At 40.6% G+C, this 18105-nt stretch overlaps 1 protein-coding gene across 1 annotated transcript in view; it reads right to left on the bottom strand.

Moving 5' to 3' along the window:
• Positions 1 to 1442: 1442 nt before the first annotated feature.
• LOC117830542 (ras-associating and dilute domain-containing protein-like) overlaps positions 1443 to 18105 on the bottom strand; it is a 43838-nt gene continuing 27175 nt past the window's right edge. The window contains exons 11-18 of the mRNA XM_034708699.1: positions 14832 to 15096; positions 10756 to 10928; positions 6862 to 7006; positions 6556 to 6740; positions 4997 to 5438; positions 4703 to 4917; positions 3733 to 3872; positions 1443 to 3650 (exon numbers count right to left, since the gene is read on the bottom strand). Of these exons, the coding sequence (XP_034564590.1) occupies positions 3557 to 3650; positions 3733 to 3872; positions 4703 to 4917; positions 4997 to 5438; positions 6556 to 6740; positions 6862 to 7006; positions 10756 to 10928; positions 14832 to 15096 (1659 nt within the window). The 3' untranslated portion in view covers positions 1443 to 3556. The remainder of the gene's footprint in view (positions 3651 to 3732; positions 3873 to 4702; positions 4918 to 4996; positions 5439 to 6555; positions 6741 to 6861; positions 7007 to 10755; positions 10929 to 14831; positions 15097 to 18105) is intronic.

The raw sequence follows: 18105 nt of genomic DNA, 5'->3' as shown, positions 1-18105 counted from the left end.
TCAAACACATTAAGAAGGCAAGTCATTCTTCAAATGAACTCTTGACAAGGCTCATGTTCATTAGAAACCATTCCAGGAGACCACTTCATGAAGCAGACTGAGAGAATACCAAGAGTGTGCAAAGCTGTCATGAAGGAAAAAAGGGGGCTACTTTACAGAATCTAAAATATAAAACATATTCTGCTTTGTTTAACACTTTTTTGTTATTTAAATAATTCCATATATGTTCTTTCATAGTTTTGATGTCTTCAGTATTAATCTACAGTGTTTACAATCATTACAATAAATACAAACCCTTGAATGAGAAGGTGTTTACAAACTTTTGACTGTAGTTTATATTCACCGCTTGGGGAAAATATATGTTTTATATTTGCATTTTTAGCAAAGTTTGGAGTATGAAGTTAAGTTTATTGAAGAATTCCATTCCCACATATATATATTAATGAGTTTTAAATTAAATGTATGTGTGTATTTAAGGAAGCTCTAAAAGGACATGATTATATGCATTATATTTTCTCTGTTTTCTCAATTTTACAACATACTTTATCTTTTATACTAAAGATCCCAACTTATTTTTCTCTATACCTCAAGATAACAAGCTTTGTTGTATCGCGATAATGAGAAAAATAAGAGGAGAAAACATAGCAAGTGATTTTTTTTAATCATGTCCTTTTAGGACTTTTGTACTAAACATAAAAGGAGCAGATTTATACATATGGTAACCAAGTAACTTCAGGTGGATAGGCCTGTTACCAAGTTATTTGATTGTTTTTTTGTTTTGTTTTGTTTTTCATAAAACAATTGTTTAGACAATTTTGCTTCAGCAAAGACATTTTGTTAAGAGACATTTATTTTACAGGTTGAAGATCAAAAACACAAAAAACAAGCTTTGTTCTCTGGATAAAAAGAGATAAATGATCTCGTTATCATGAGAAAAATAAGTCCAGATCTCAAGATAACAAGCTTTGTTTCTTTTTGATATAACGGCAGAAATAACACGTTATCTTGAGAAAACAGAATGTATTTAATCATGTCCTTTTAGGGCTTCCATACCGACTTATATATATTGATAACAATTTTAAATGAAATGTTTTTAATTGTGTTTTTATGCATGAATGCCTTTAAATCAATGTTCAAATGTTGAATCATTTAAATTATGGTATATGTAATACTCAATTGCATCCACTAGGTGGTGTGGGAGACAAAAGGTGATCCTTCAATGAATTTACTGTGTAACCTGAATTACTCAGGGCTGAAACATGTACTTCTTGTGCGCCGATATCAGACTTTTTCACAATATGTTTTCAGCCATTAAAAAAAAACTACAGACCACACGTATAATTTTTGGTCTTTAGTTTCCTGATATCAGACTAAAAAATGATTGATTTTGTTCGTTTGTGTTTCATGCTTTGTTAAGTGTGACTGAATAGAATACACGCCAGTAGAGTTTAAATGTATTTATTGCTGAAACAATAGACAGACAACCAAAAAAAACAGCTCAAAAAAGAAATAACAATCAGATCTGGACCCTATAGTTCAGAGGACAAACACAGCGGCATCACTCTCTGTGACTGCAGACAAACTGGAACAATGACAGCTCAAGAAACATCCTGCTTATGGAAGAATCATTAAATAAATGAGACAACATGTTTGACGATACATTTATCATTCAGAAGAGTATTTATCAATAACATTTATCACACATCCAATCACTTTATGTAGATGATGAATCAAAAACCTAAAGTACAGAGTAGAATGAAACGACACATTAGTAAGGCCTCGTTGTTTCACGACACACACGTGACTAACGTTGGGTTAGAGTGATTTAGTGTCAACAACAGAGCAGCTCTAAAGTGCGGCCATTGTGAGACTTGTAGTAAATACTGACGTTCACTTTACAGAGCAGCCTCTGGCATCAGAGTATGAATGTGGGGTGAACAGGTAAATGTGACATGTAATGTAAAAGTGCTTTTAGTGGTCTGAAGGACTAAAGAAGAGCTTCACAAATTCAGTCCACTTACCAAAAGTACAGCTGATTATTCTACACTGAAGCACCCTTTATTCTAAGCTGGACCAGAACATTAACTTCTCTTCTATTATCCATCCATCCATTTACTTCCACTTATCTGGGGTCGGGTCGTGGAGGCAACAGTCCAATCAGATCAGCCCAGACATCCCCCTCCCCGGCAACACTTTCAAGCTCCTCCTGGGGGATCCCGAGGCGTTCCCAGACCAGGTGAGATATTCAATCCCTCAAACGAGTTCTAGGTCTACCCCGGGGCCTTCTCCCAAACGGACATGCCCAGAACACCTCTAAAGGGAGATGTCCGGGAGGCATCCTTATCAGATGCCTGAACCACATCAGCTTGCTCCTTTTGATGCGTAGGAGCAGCGGCTCTACTCCGAGCTCCCTCCAGATGTCTGAGCTCCTGACCCTATCTCTCAGGCTGAGCCCAGACCCCCTTCAGAGGAAACTCATTTCGGCCACTTGTATACGCGGTCTTATGCTTTCGGTCATGACTCACAGCTCATGACCATATGTGAGGGTTGGAACGTAGACCGACTGGTAAATTGAAAGCTTTGCCTTCCAGCTCAGCTCCCTCTTCACCACATTGGTAACCACCAATCCGCCTGTGGATCTCAGGCTCGACTTTACCCTCACTCGCAAAAAAGACCCAGAGATACTTAAACTTACCCACTTGGGGCAAAGACTCGCTCCCTACCCAGAGAGAGCAATACACCTTTTTCCAGCAGAGAACCACGGCCTCAGATTTGGAGGTACTGACTCTCATCCCGGCCTCTTTGCACTCAGCTGCAAACCCCCCCAATGCCTGCTGGAGGTCCCAGCTCGAAGGAGCCAACAGAACCACATCGTAGAAAGCAGAGATTAAATTCTCAAGCCCCTAAACTGGAGTCCCTCATCCCCCCGGCTGCCTTTTCTTCTACTTTTACATTATTTTTGTTCATTATTTCATGCCTCTATTGAGAAGCAAAGACTGTGTATCTAACGGGATACAGGAATGAGAGAGTGGGGGATTACATGTGGTAAATGGGAATCAAACCCAGGACTGTTACTTCTATACATGGGGTGCATGATTTGACACCTTGGCCAAACCAGAGCGTACCACGGTTGATTTGTTAAAGCGAAGCAGACTAGATTAGAGATTAGATGACCAATCTGGCCAAGCATTCAAACTTAGCAGACCCTTACAGGTGCATGGACATCCAGGTGACAGCACCAACTTGTTTAAGGCCTTCATATCCCAAGATGTCTTTTTAATAGCATGTATTGTAGTACAAGTTGTCCCTCGCTCATATGGCTCCTCTAGTGGTGACTGTATGGAGGACTCTGTGATTAGAAGGCAATCAGACTGTGGTCAAGTAACCTTCAGCATCTGGTTTAAGACACGACTTAAATCAAGGCTTCACTAAAGCCAGGCTTGACAGTGATGTGCAGAAAAAAGGGACAGCAGAGGTGATTCAGTGTCCAATCATCTCTTTTCTATTCAGCTCTAAGTGCACTCATGGTGCATTTAATGTCTCCAGGAAAGCTCTGTCAGCATTCAGCCTTTATAGCTTTCGCCATCCATTCAGATCTGGCCACCAGTAACCTCAGCCGGTCACCTGAAGACTGGATCAGCTCCTTTCCACTGGCGGAGACAAATAGGTGTAAAAGATCAGAAAATAACAACAAACTGCTGTCAGAATTTGCTCAGACATAAATCGACACACCTTTGGTAGTCCAGTCCAAACAGACTGACACCGTTAACAGCCAGGATTCGGTCTCCTGGTTGCAGCTTGTCACTCCGGGCTGCTGGAGAGTCTGGGACCACAGCACGGATGAAGACACCTTTCACTCTCAGGGAGGTGTCCTTAAAGATGAAGGAAGAAGGTTGAAGGAGTCATGCTGTGCGTCACCTTTGTTCCCATTGTCTCTACCACAGCATGCTTTGGTGTCTTATAATGATTTTGGGGATGGTCTTATCATGAAGGGATCTTGTTTGAAAGTGGGTGCTCAAGAGCAGTGAGAGGGGCACAGAGAGGGATGCTGAGGAGAGGGAGATATTTTCCATAACCTTTACTGATCACTACAAAGTAACTTAAACCCAAAAGGCTAAAGTTAAAAGAGTGTCAACTGCAAAGCTCTGAAGGATATAAATATTCCTAATGTTTAACTTGACTGTGAATTTAAATGTTCAGTTTAATATTTATCTCTCAGGTAAAGAGGATGATAACAATCCACTGCCATGGACACGTTAATGAATGTGGAAATGGCGGGACCATTTTTTTAGCTATGTAAATCAATCATCTTTAAATCAATAAATCATCTTTAAATCGATATTATTACCCTACTTTCTTAATGATCTTCCAGTTGTTTAAGATGCTTGATTCTGATTGGTCAAACCCCTTGACCACGGTTATTAACTTTCACTAACATGAGCAACACCAGAGTCAAACTGATCACACGTCATCTCACCCTTTTGGGATTCTATTTTACATAACTACCTGCTAACATCCATTATCCCTTACTTAACTTGTTTGTGTCTTTAGTTGGTCGCTATGTAACAAGCAGTATCATGTTCAGTGAATGGGAGCATGCACATTACAATCCTGACTGTCATCCATCCTGCTCACCCTGTCATTCACTCATTCACTTTACATCATCCCTTAATGCAGATATGTGTACGTCTCTTTCACTCACCCGTGTGTCAATCAGGGCAAGACCAACTCCACATGCACCTCGCTCCAGCTCGATGCTAAACAGCTCGTAGTCATCGTCATCGTAATGATCATCTACCTCTTCCCCCAGCTGCCTCTCCTCTTCTTCTCTGAGCTTCACAAACCTTTTCAGACTGGGGTACTCGGATTTAAAAGTGTCTCCTTTCAGAGCGGACAGACATTCAAACATCAGTCCACCTACAGTAAAAAAAAAAAAAGGTCATGTTTCTCCTACTACAGACAAACAGTAGAGTGGTGAGTTATCTCTGCACTTTACCTTTATCATATGAATCCACACTCGAGGACCAGGGCAGTGTCTCACTCTCACCCCTCACCCATTTATCCGCCTTCACCAGGTCGATGGGATGAATGATGTGGGGGGTGTTGGGTGGGGTGGGGAGACAGGTAGGGTCCAGAGCTGACCTCCGTATGGAACCTGTGTCCGTCTCTCTGCCCTGTATCTCCAGGTTTCTGAGCTTATGGGACAACAGGAGGGCGCCACTGGTGCTGATCTCATTAAAACACTGGATGGAGGGAGGAGAGCGTGGTGATGGGGGTGATGGAGGCAGGGCAGCAGAGGGAGACGAGGGGGACTGGAGCTCATGGAGAGAAGACTGAGATAAGAATATCTCAGCTGCAGATTTATCTAAAGTTTCCTGAATGCTCGCTGGATGGATGACCATCTTTGTTAGTTTCATCTCAGCGGGGCTGGTACCAACCTGAAAATCAAGAGCATTAAACCATTCAGTTCAGTTTGTATGTACTTTGGTTTAAATATTGCAACTTCCAAAAGTCAGACACCTATGGAGCTTCGTTTGTTAAGTTGTGCACACTGAAAAAATCAGAAACATTTCTCCCAAATTTAGCTCTGATAAGTCTAAACTGTGCACCGATTAAGCAGAAAACTTTGGAAAGGCAGTTTTTTGAGACCATTGAGAGATTTCACAACACTCAGAGTCAGTACTGACCCAGTCTGTGGTACGCACAAGTCTGTATCGCTTAATGAAGCTTTTATTTTGAGGCTGTGTGAATTTGCATATTAGCTAAATATTTAGGATCGCAGAGCAACATTTAACATTTAGATTTAACATTTAGACGTAACATTTAACATTAAGATTAAACATTTAACACTTAGATTTAACATTTAAAATTAAGATTTAACATTTGGATTTAGCAGTGATTTTAACTTTAATATATTTGTCACAACAAAATGAAATGTGAGAAAGATCACGAATATTCCTCTAAATGTGATAAAAAAGTGACTTTTAAAAATTCTCACCTACATTTTTTAAGACGTTTTGGAGCTAAATGTGGAGAAATGTTGCTGTTATTGTCAGTAAGCACAACGTTACAAACAGCGCCCCATAGACACATGCCATCCATTCATGCCCCAAAGGACAAGTCGCTCATGTAATACATGCAGTTCATGCCTAATGAATTCAGCATGGCAACAGTGGAGGGATGCCAGCAAGCTAGTTTAGGCAGCAATAACAAACTGCACTGACTTAACACATGACGTGTTATTCTCAAAATCACATGACAAACCCATCCTCCTAATTTGGCGGTCTTATTAAGCTGCATGATTCCCATCAACTGCTGCCCTTCACCACCTCCCAGCATCCACCTGCAGGCCTCAGCTAAGGGGTTCAAGATATTAAGTCCTCACTCCTAAATTTCTGCATGTAAGAAATGAATCTGCAAGAAGAGATGAGGTCAGGGCCTAGACGCCAGACACACACAATGTTCCGCTGCTTCAATAAACATTTGAACTATTAAAGTCTGACAAATACTGAAACACGAGATGTTGTCAGCCTTTATGGTGATGGCTTTTTGTACCTTTTGTTCATCAGTTGCGTTGACCACATCATACTTTGAGGCACAGAGGGATGAGATGAACTCTTTGAGCGTGTCCAGCTGTTCACTCAGGAACAAATCTGTGACCTCGGTCCTCAGCTGGAACTGGTAACCGCTGTCCGGCAGCACCAGAGGATGATGGGTGTCAAAACTCTCCAAGATGTCATCTGAGGAAGGATGGTCGAAAGTAGAAATGGTCTAAAAGAATCTTCTGCATTTCTTTAAGTTCACTTTCTGTACTGTGAACATCAGGAGTGTAGAATGGCTGATCGTATCGTGACCTCTCACCAGTTTTTAGTGCTGCAGCCTGGTCATGGACAGATGGGGCCCAGGTGTGTTTGAAGGGAGACGCCGGGCTGTACAGACTCAGCAGGTGGTTCAGCTGGGCCGGACTCAGAGCACGGTACTCAGACCGCAGGGTCACCCATGATTTCTGCAGAGACGAGCACGTGAGCACACAAACACAGATAAACTGACAGCTTTGTATAAACATGAATGATTCATTCTTCTGTTTGCAGGCTTTAAATCATTGGTGAAAATCTTCTACTTTGCAGAGGTGATTGATTCTTTTAACATGTATTATGGAGATATTGAGACTTTTGAATGTAAACTAAAAACGTAAACTTGTCTATTCAGTTTGGCTTTTATGTAGGATTTCATAACTTTATCACTTAATTTTCTTATATTGACTTTAATGTTGTTTTATTATTCTATTTGTTGTAACTATTTTCTTAAATGTATTATTTGTCTACTCAGTTTTATAGATATTTTTACTGCATTTATTTATCTTCAACTGTTATCCTTACTCCATTTTATTTATCTTAATCTTTATTTATCTTATCTTATTTTGATGCTTTAACTTATTTTTAATTATATATATTTTAATGTTGTTGGTGTGCGTTTGTCTTTACTTTAGAATCCATTTTTGTTTTTTTTATGTCTTGCCGTTATTTTACTTCTGCATTTTTCTCTAGTTTTCAATCCCTATAAATCAATCAATCAGAATTTATTTGTAAAGTACTTTTCACACAATGATATTGGAACACAAAGTGCTGTAAATATAACAAATAATAGGAGGAATAAAATAAAATAAATTAGAAATAAAAAAACAAAAAAGAAGAAGACCCCACCCCCCCACCACAATTCCAATCCCAGCATACAATCCATATGCAAGGTAAAGAACATGATATACAAAATATAATAATAATAATAATAATAATAATAATAATAATAATAATAATAATAATAATAATAATAAATTCAAATATAAAATTGCTGAGTGAACTGAGGAAATGCTGTCATTATACCTTAATGAGGAAACACTGGAGGAAACATAAGATGTTAAAACTCAGTGAAATTAAGCTCACCAAAATAAAATAAAAGAATAAGAAAATAAAAGACTAAAAGACACTAAAATGCTAAATATTTAAAATGCTGAGAGATGAGGTGTAAAAATCACAAGATAAGATCTAATTAATAACTAAATAAATAATCAAATAATCCATAATACATTAAAATAGATACAAATAAAAAATGAATGGAATAAATAACATATACTGTATGTGTCTATAGTGATTTAAAATAAGACATTATATGACTTAAAGTATGAACCAAATTTAACTAGATAATAAATAAATAATGTAAGACTAAGTTAATAGCGACACTTAAAAGGTAAAGCACTTTGTATTGAATTTGATTTGTATGAAAGCTGCTATATAAATAAAGCTTGATTGATAGATTGATTATGAACATTTTAGAGTGCGTATAAGTGGACATGTCCTCTTGGCTTTAAGGGTATATCAGTGAGAAAGTGCCTAAGCCTGCACTCTTTCTGATGGCCAGCAGGGGGCGTGGTGACTTTGCTGGTTGCACTAAGTCAGAAGTCTGAAAAGTTCACACTGCATGAATCCTGTTAAAATTAGCCTACCTATTTATTCATTTTAATCAGTTAATGGACTCCATCCTTAGTTTGACATCTTCAACACAACATGATAATCATTACAGAAATGATGCACGGAATGTTCGTCTTCCAAAATGCTGAGCTTGTGTAAAGAGAGGGTTCACAAACTAAAGGTCGAGGTCACAGAGTTGTGTCCACTTCTTAAATTTACAAAATGCTGTCTCTCGTGAACTACATCTCTTGAACTCTTAGCAGCACAGAGCTTCAGGATTCATCACAAACTCTGGTACCTGAACTCATCACTGTAGGCTGGCCTGCAGAGCGTCTACAAAGACAAATGAAACTGCTGCTCAAGTTCATTCAGAGAATATATGTTCATGTTTTGACCTTTGGATAATAACCAATACCAATCTTAATTAACTCATAATTTTCTGCCTCTTGAGCTGTAACCTTTCATTAGTTTAGGGGTCAGGGTTAGGCAGAGGTCACAGTCACCACATGTGTCTGGACACCATGTCAAAAACAAGTTTTATTAAGATTTTGCTCTGTGGAGCCTCAGCACCCAAGACTCTCTGACTAGATGTTATCACACCATTTTCTATGAGACATAATAAGGCATGTTTCTCATATGTTGTCTGTCTTTGGAGTCACACTGGATAAAAGGCATTTGGATGAAAAACATTTGATTTCAATGATCTCCAAAGAATGCAACATTTAAATGATTTAGCTACCTTTAAAAATCTAAACCCTGCTGAAGGTTGAATGTGATTTATCAAGAGTGTGGCTGGTGTGCTGTCTCAGCCACGTCTCTGTGGAAAGAGCTTTACATTTTGCCTCCTGGTGAGATTAATGTTAATCTAAGAAAGTCTTCCACATACAGCGTTTACTTTTTATGACATTGTTTCAATGCTAGAATTAAAACACGTTGTCTTCCAGTCTGAGGTAAAGTTCTCTTCCTGTTTTGAAATTCTATTTTGCAGCCGATGTGTCGCTGATTTGGGCAGCTTCACATTCTCGGACACTAAATCCTGTTTATTTTGCATATTCCCTCAAAACATCCAGAAACATACGGTGATTAAATATCAGATTTAACTTGGAAATGATAGTCACATTTAAAAAAAAGGAAAAGAATGAGCGTTGATTTTCACCCATGCGATTGTGGTTATGTGATTTTATGTTGCTGTTGTCTGAGTTGCATGGGTCCCTGAGTAGCTTCATGTTGCTCTCCCGTGGTTTCTCACATCCGTATGCTGTGGTGATATGTAGTTATTATTTGACTGTTTTGTGTTTAAGGCCTCTTTTTTCTGAAAAGTTTCTTTTTCGTTATTAGAGGTTAAAAAAACAGGGTTTTACATCCTGGTTCACTTTGATTGACAGCTGCTGTAGAGAGAAACTCCATAGGACCTTGGGATGATACACTGTAGGGCGGGGCTTGTTACTGTGGAAACACACAAATTCCCCACTGTGCAGACTCTGGCTGCAGAAAATGTACAAGATGGCAGCGTTCTGGAACGGGATATTTTGGCTTCAAAACCGTACAATGGGAAAAAGGCAGAGCTATGCTGTCCATTATATATACAGTCTATAGTCTCACCATGATACTTTTTTCGCATTGTATGAGATGTTTCATACTGGATAATACAAGAGGAGTACTTCAATTCACAATGTATTGTTCTACTATGATATATTTTGATGTTGAAGTATTTTTCATCAGGTATATTATATCTGGTAAAAAAAACCCCCAATGTTAGTGATGGTGTTACTAAATGCTACGTTAGTGTTCTAGGGTTAAAAGCTCCTGTCAAGAACTTTTTGTTTGTGTTGATTTTGGTGTCTCCTCTTCCAAATCTTACGTTGCTGCTGATTTTATCCTGTTCATGTGAGCTTAAAAGACAACTGCACCCTGCTTTAATGGTCATTTCTTTTGCTCTGGAGGAATTTTTGCTGTGGAAGAAAACAGTTCTTGTTGGCATGCCTTCTCTGACACCTACCCCCCATGTGTGGTTTCAGGTGACAAAAAGAACTGCAGAGTAAATCTCTGATGGTTTGGTTTACTTCTGTAGCTCTTAAAGAGGCATCAGTGCTAAATTCAGTCTACTTTATAACCAACCAAAATCTCTTCACTGGAGCTTTAATGCTTTTGTATATAAAAAACACTATAAAGAGTGTATCCCTCTATAGAGTATGTCATAAAAAAAGAGCACTTTGTTGAAATCACATCTCTTAATCATCAGGTTGACATGTGACTGGTGAGTGTGTGTGTGCATGTGTGTGTGTGTTACCTGTAGTAAATTCTTTCTGGGTGTAGCCAGCAGATTAATTGCAGATGAGAGAGTGTGTGTATGCTTCAAGGCCAGTTCTCCCAGTCCAGCTGTGTGGGCCCAGTCCAGGAGGAAGTTGAGATTGGACCGCATGCGAATGCCTCTGGACCACTGGTAGAAGCCTCGCTCGGAGCCTTTGTTCACACCAGGAGAAAGTCATCTTTACAGTCAGCTCTTTACTCAAACAGAGATCTGCATGATGAACTCAGTTGACCTTTGAGAACTGCAGTTTTTGAAGCCTCCAGTTTGACATTTTAACTATTGCCATCCAGAGCCAGATGTGACCACACTTGGATGAGAGGTTGGATTAAAACAACCTGATGTCTGCTGTATCAAGGAAAACTTTAAACTGGTAATAGAGAAGTCACTGGAGAAGTGTTTACTGAGGAAATTAATCAAGTGAGAATCCAGCTAATCATTCTGGTCAGGAGTGAGTTTATTAAGAATGGATTGAAGCCGCTGATAGCACCAACAATATTTGACCCTGCTGTCTGCTCCATCTCATGAGGTGCTTTTTGACCACAGGAACCTTCCCCAGAAGCTAGGGACCTTTTAAGGAACTATGCATGCTCTGAAAGCAGGAACCAAGGTCTAAATTTAGCTCTTGGGTACTTAATCTCCCCCTGAAAAGCCCCTGCTTGCTGGGATAGTACTTTTCAAAAGTCCAGGGACTTAACATAACATTCCTCTTCTCTGAGCCTACTGCGAACGAGTCAGCTCCTGGTGTTACGGTATTAAGAGTGACCCTGTAAACTCGAGACCTTCAGCTGAAAGTTTCAGTGTTTGAAACACAGAAGGAGTCCTCAGGAATGTATGCATTTTGTTTTTATTAACATGTCAAAATATCCTCATCAGATAAGTATTGAATGATCATCTAAAGACGTTTGTGAGGGATGCATCCAGCTGAAAGTCTCCAGTTAACAGGGTCGCTGTTGAAACCGATACAACGGTTGATCACTGCTTTAAGTGGAGTGATACGCTCAACTTATTTTGTTTTTTAAAGTTATGTTTTGGGGCTTTCTTTGCCTTTTGTTGCTTGCTTGTGTTGCATATTCACATTTGAATTGCATGCAGCTAGTTTAATGATTGATAGACACTGCCTGATGCAAATGTGTACAGGACTGTTAAATGATGTCCTGTTGTGTCTGCATGTGTTCTTTAACATTTCCTTATTGCTGCTTCCTGATTGTCTTGCTCCATGTATTTTATGTCCATGGACACTTTCTCAAAGACTGTCATATCATGTCCTTATGTAGCTTTTAGTCATTTTTAATCGTATGGTGCTATTTATACTTTTCTTTTCTTCTCTTTTTTGTTTGTTTGTTTGTTTGTTTGTTTGTGTTTTGGTTTCTCTCTACATTCTTATTTTACCCTATTTTATCTTTGTTTAATCTTGATCTTTTTAGGGAGCCTTTTTGACATCTGGCAAGGGACTACGGATGTAAACTAGCCTTTGGCTAACTCTGGCATATTTACTGAAGTGTTAATTAATATGCATGGTCCTTTTAGATAATAAATAAATAAATAAATAGACAGCTGAAGAGAGACAGGAAATGTGGGGAGTAGAGAGCAGGGGAGGACATGCAGCAAATGGTGGCGGCCGGTAGTCGAACCTGCAACCTCTGCGACGAGGACTGTAGCCTCTGTATGTGGGGCGCTTAGACCTCTAGGCCACCAAAGTTCTAGGTAAGTTTTGTATAAGTTAAGAGCACGCTAAAGCACGCTGGTATACGTCGTAGTACGGCGAGTATGCAGCGTATGGATCATACGTCCAGCATACACCTGCCATAAGTTGTAGGTAAGTTCTGCGATGGGTGACACACGTGCACACACGTAGAGCTGTGTGTCTGCGTGTGTGTGAGTGTGAGAAGCCTTGGAGCCCTCACTCAGTGTCAAACAGCAGAGCCTCTGAAACAGAAACCAGCATGTCGGAGTCTGCTGGTGTTCAACGATAAAGCTGCTGTTGTTGAATTCAATGAAGTTCAAAATGTGACGTTTTTGAAAGCACTGCAGTCAATAAGTGTAACTTGTTGTAAAGAGCAGAGGCTGTGTTCCTGCTGGTTTCACTCCTCTGACACTCTCATGTTCTTACAAACTCACTTTAAATGCAAATTTTAATTCTATTTTTAACATATTTCTAATTTTTATTTTATTTTCTGTTTTATTATATTTGTCATTTTAATTGTGCTCTTGTATCCTTGTCTGAATGTTTCCAGTGTTTTTAATGTTTTAATGTAAAGCACATTGAGTTGCCCTTGTGTATGAAATGTGCTATACAAATAAAGTTGCCTTGCCTTGCCTTACAAAGAGAGACTGCAGAGTTTTTAATAACACACACCTTTTTTAATCACCAATGAAGAGCATCTCATTTCAACACGTAGACATCATCATTAACGAGCGGCAGCCTTTTTACACACTTCGTCTGCGTTATTGCACTACAGTGCGATTTGCTCAAGTGGACTATAGTTGGGCATAAGTTATGAATTTGTATATGCCCAACATTGAAAAAAACATCAGCGTGTGTCAGCGTTTTAGAGGCTTTTAGATACATCGGGAAAACACTAGGGATGCACCGATCCTACTTTTTAGGTTCTGATACCGATATCGATACCTGGGCTTTGGTATCTGCCTATACCGATACTGGCCGATTCGATCCTGGTATTGATTTAACAATCTCTATTCTTAATGTGAGGATAGAATCATGTTTTGGCAACTTCAGGCTTTTCTGACTTGATGGTGAACTGTACCTGGGTTCCAAGTGTTAAACCAGAGGCTGGAATCCCTTCATTTCAAGGATCCAGAACAATTAAATCCAATAACCTGTTTGTTTTTTTACACTTTGAATCCATTAATAGAAGGTTTCTTCCTCATTCGCAGTCGGCTACAGCTGACGTAAACATCTTCCTTTGAGCTCCCATTATATTTTTCAGCGCCATCCATCGAAACATTAGTGCTGCACATGTTGCAGGTTTCCGGCGGAATTGCTAGCAAAAGAAGCATGCACCTAAACTGCAGAGTCTCTGTAGTTATCTTCCATCATGCTCCACCGGGCAAAAATGCACAGACCGGCTGGTGCTGATGACGTAAGAGCTATTGTAAACACAGAAAAGCATAGAACTGAGATGAATAGATCTGCCATATGGATCGGCACTATATATCGGCCCTTCGTACCAAATATCCGATGTAGCTTTTTGAGCCCGATCTAGCCGATATCCGATACCAGGATTGGATCAGTGCATCCCTAGAAAACACTAGCTAAATCGTCAAGGTGTGATAGGGCCATTATCTGATTTAACCCTTTGGACCTGCAGTTACCACCAACTCTCAGCAGGCGGTAAATAAGTTCACTCTAACTGCACTTGGCTATTAGCGCTGGTGTTTGTGAGTAGTGAATGCATAATTGCTCATTTAAATATGCAGAATCAGCTCCGGTGCACAGAGACGCTGTTTGTTCTGCAGCTCTGTTTGGAGCGCATCTAATGCTCTGTGTGAAATTTGTCAGCCAGAGGATGTCTCCTCTTGTCTCATTTGCCGACAGAAGAACCTCTCATGAATCTGCCCCCAAACTTGTTTTTGCAAGCAGAGATGTCACCCCCTGCTGGTCATTAAAAAGAACGCAGGTTTGGTACTATATCTGCATTAACTTTGATCTTGCAACAAATAGGCTCCAACGATGTTTTACAGTCTACTAGTATTGGCAAATGTTGGATCTGGTGTTTGTACTGTTTGCGATCCCTGGCAGCTCACAGTTCTGCACCGATGCAACAGACAAGGAGGTGACTCCTTTGTAAAAATGTTTTTGAAAATTGGTATCATCTTTGGTGTCTTAAAATGTTATAGAGGATGGAGATAATATTTTAGATTTGTCAGACTGCTGCTTCATTCCCACTAAAAGTTATTTAATTGTTTTGTCTCTGGCCCTTAACCTCTGATTCTTTTCTTCAGTTACGTTAAGTTTTGGATTTGTCTCTCTGTCTGCCTGATCCTCCGTGTTTTGCAGCAAGCGCATGTGAATGTAGGCAGCCGTGCACTTTTACCTCTCTCCATGAGTGAGTTGAAGAGTGATGCATTGATGAAGTAGAAGAGGTAGCCAATCAGCTGCGAGGAAATCTCTGCATGGAGCTGACAGTCTGACAGCAGTTTCCAGGTCTCAGTCAGAACCTCTACCAGCTGCTGGATCTCACCGGGGACTTGCAGCCCACCCTTTCCAAAGACCTGAGCACTATCGACGGACACCTCCAGTACAGACGTCCCCCTGAACGGGTTGCAGTCCAGAAGGCCCGGCAGGATGGGATAGAGGACCTGGTGAGACAGAATGAGTGCAGTTAGGGGGGACTGTGCAGCTCGGTTTTAAGGGTGACTCACTCGTCCATGTGGAACCAGAGATGGCGGACGATTCCTGTGGGTCAATTTGAGGTTGGAAAAGTGAACAATATGTTATGGATGTTCTAATGGGATGAACTGAATATGTAATCCTCTAACGCAGATTTCAGACCACCCGTACTGCCTCTGCATGTCTGTCTGTCTGTCTGTCTGTGTTTCTCACACTACAACTCAAGAGAAAGTAGAAGAAGTAAGAGCGACAGAGGCTGTTACATTTCCTCCTCTGCAGCCAAAGGTCCGCACTGCTCTTCAGTGTGAGCCTGGACAACGACAGCTTTGTTCAAGCTAATTGTACACAGACATCCCCCTTCCCCTCCAATCTCACTCTTACACCCACCAAGCTTCCGAGGTCAGTGCCAGCCAAAGATCCACATTCCTAAAAAGCTGAATATGGCTCATGTGGGCTTGGCATGGTGCTGCAACAGGGCTGCTGAGTGAGGAGTTCTGGAGGAATCCACCCTGAGAGGATCACTTTACATCCACTGTAAGACGCCGCAGGCAGGGCAGGCAGAACATGAACATTAGAACACGACAGCCAGAGCTCCCATCACACATGAGACAATGGAAATGGGCAAACATTAAGTCGAATGTTGTCGGAGCTTTTCTGGTTGGAAAATATCACTCAGCAGAGCCAAGCCAGAGGATGCATTCATTCTGGGATCACCACATGCATCCATGGCATGCTTTCTTCCAGAGTCCAATAGTGTGTATTTTTTTTATATGCTTATTTGTGCATCCATTCATTGTGATGGACAAGTAAACACACAGTCTGACCACAAAGCCTTTCACAGTGCCTCTGTATTCATCATGACGTGTCTTCAGATGGAATAGCTGCTCACCAGTGGCGCCTTTTGTTTCCCATCCCGCAGCAATTACACTCACATTAGCATGAAATATCCAAAATAAACAGAGATTTTGGATTATGTTACACATCCTCTGAATGCAGCAGGACTTTCTGTCACTCTCTGTCCTGGATGGGGGAGCAAAAAAAAGGTGAGCAGGTAAAACACATTAGGCCTAATTAGCCAAGTTTAGTTACTTTCCGTTCATGTGATCCTTTCTAGTCCTGCTCTGCTCAGCTGTGATTGGATGGTAAAGCCTTTAATAAGACCACAGGAGTGTCGCACAGAAGCCCAGTGTTTGTATCAAGTGTACAATTTGTCTGTGAGACCCTCCTCTGACTCTTGCTTCCTCGGCAGACTGTTGTATTTCGAGGAAGAATGAAACATTTCTGGACCACAGACTACACACTGTGTGTCTCTACCCTTACTGACAAATCCCAACAAATGTTCTCGTCAGACTCCTTCCAAACAAAGCAGGTCTAGACTGTACTCTATGTTTTATTATTAACAAAGACCCAACATCAAGACAGGATAAGATCCAGTCCCATCTTACAGACAGGACTCAGTCTGATCTCATCTTAATCCACCATGAGCAGAGCACTTTGCAGCATTTAGCAAGTTACAGTGGCAAGGACAAACTTCCTTTAACAGGCAGAAACCTCCAGCAGGACCAGACTCATGTTAGACACACATCTGCTGAGACCGTGTTGGAGAGAGGGATAGAGGGAGAAGAAGAGAGAGAGAGATGATAGTGGTGAGACGGATAGTAGTAGTAGTAGCAGCTGGAGTCTGGCACGTCCACAGCAGCAGAGATCCAGAGGAACCTACAAGACAAGGGAGCTCAGGGACTCCAGAAAGGTCTATGGTTAGTAACTTTAATGGGACATAGAGAGTTAAAGTAAGAGACAGAGAGAGAGGAGAGAGAGAGGGAAAGAAAGGATCTCAGTGTGTCAGTTCCCCCAGCAGTCTAAGCGTATGGCAGCATAACTAAGACCTGGAAAAAAGGAATGTTTGAAGCCTACTTTTAAAAGTAGAGAAGGGGTTGTCTGCCTCCCGGACCCTGACTGGTAGATTAATCCATGTGTGGCTAACTTTAGCAGAGCTAGCACTGCCAGCCTTCAGCCCTCCTGACAGGTCACAGGTGCCTGTGCTGGTTACACATTACTCCAGCTTGATGTTTATTTGCCAGATACAGCCAACGTACAACTCTATCTTCACGCCATGCCACAACGCCATCTGTCATCTGTGTTTGTTTATATCCTGGTCGAGAGCTTTAGAGCATTATGGCAGGAGGCATTAACTGGAGAATCAGGCCCTGCTAGTAGCAGATGGCTGCACTACAGCTTAGACACAGGATATGATTGACATTTCAGGTCCATGAAGATAAAAATGACGATAATAAGTTGACAAAGTTCATCGTTTAATCGCATGTCTTTAGTAGCCACACCCTGTTTTCTTCAGTTTGACTATAAATGTGATTATAACTTAGAAAACAAACATAACTCTGCATTAAATAATCTTAAAGATAGATTTACTGAAGTAATCATTCAATTTTAATACAGTTTTGCATCCAGTGGAGTCTCCCCCTGCTGTTCATAAGGGGGAATGCAGGTTTGAAGCACTTCTGCGTTGACTCAAGGCTTTGTTCACAGGATGCGAGTACAACAATCCTCCAAACATTGATCCTGACTTTAGCCAAGTACTTTAGGTGCCTACATTTAAGTTTATTTCTAACACGTAACATTTTATAACATGAACTTTCACAACAGTGGTCCAGTGTTTACCTGTTGAAAGAGTTTTCAATCGTAAAGTAACTCTAACCGGGAGCATTAAGGCTCTGGTAGAAGTCTGGGTCAGACTGGTTGCACTGCAGACATAAATCACTTTGTCAACCAGTGAAAGGAAAGGATGAATAGTTGAGTAAATCATCAGGCATTTGCCAGGTTACTCCTCAGCTTGACATCCACATTCCACACAAATTCTGTTCTGTCAGTCCAGGAAAGATGTGGATTAGGACCTGCTGTGAAGTGGCAGTCATGATGGATGACACGACACGCCTGGATTCACTGACAAATCCAAGAAAAAC

The sequence above is a fragment of the Notolabrus celidotus genome, chromosome 18 (assembly GCF_009762535.1).
Source record: "Notolabrus celidotus isolate fNotCel1 chromosome 18, fNotCel1.pri, whole genome shotgun sequence".
Classification (NCBI taxonomy): domain Eukaryota; kingdom Metazoa; phylum Chordata; class Actinopteri; order Labriformes; family Labridae; genus Notolabrus; species Notolabrus celidotus.
The sequence above is the reverse complement of the archived record's forward strand: the minus strand, read 5'-3'. Positions and strand labels throughout refer to the sequence as shown.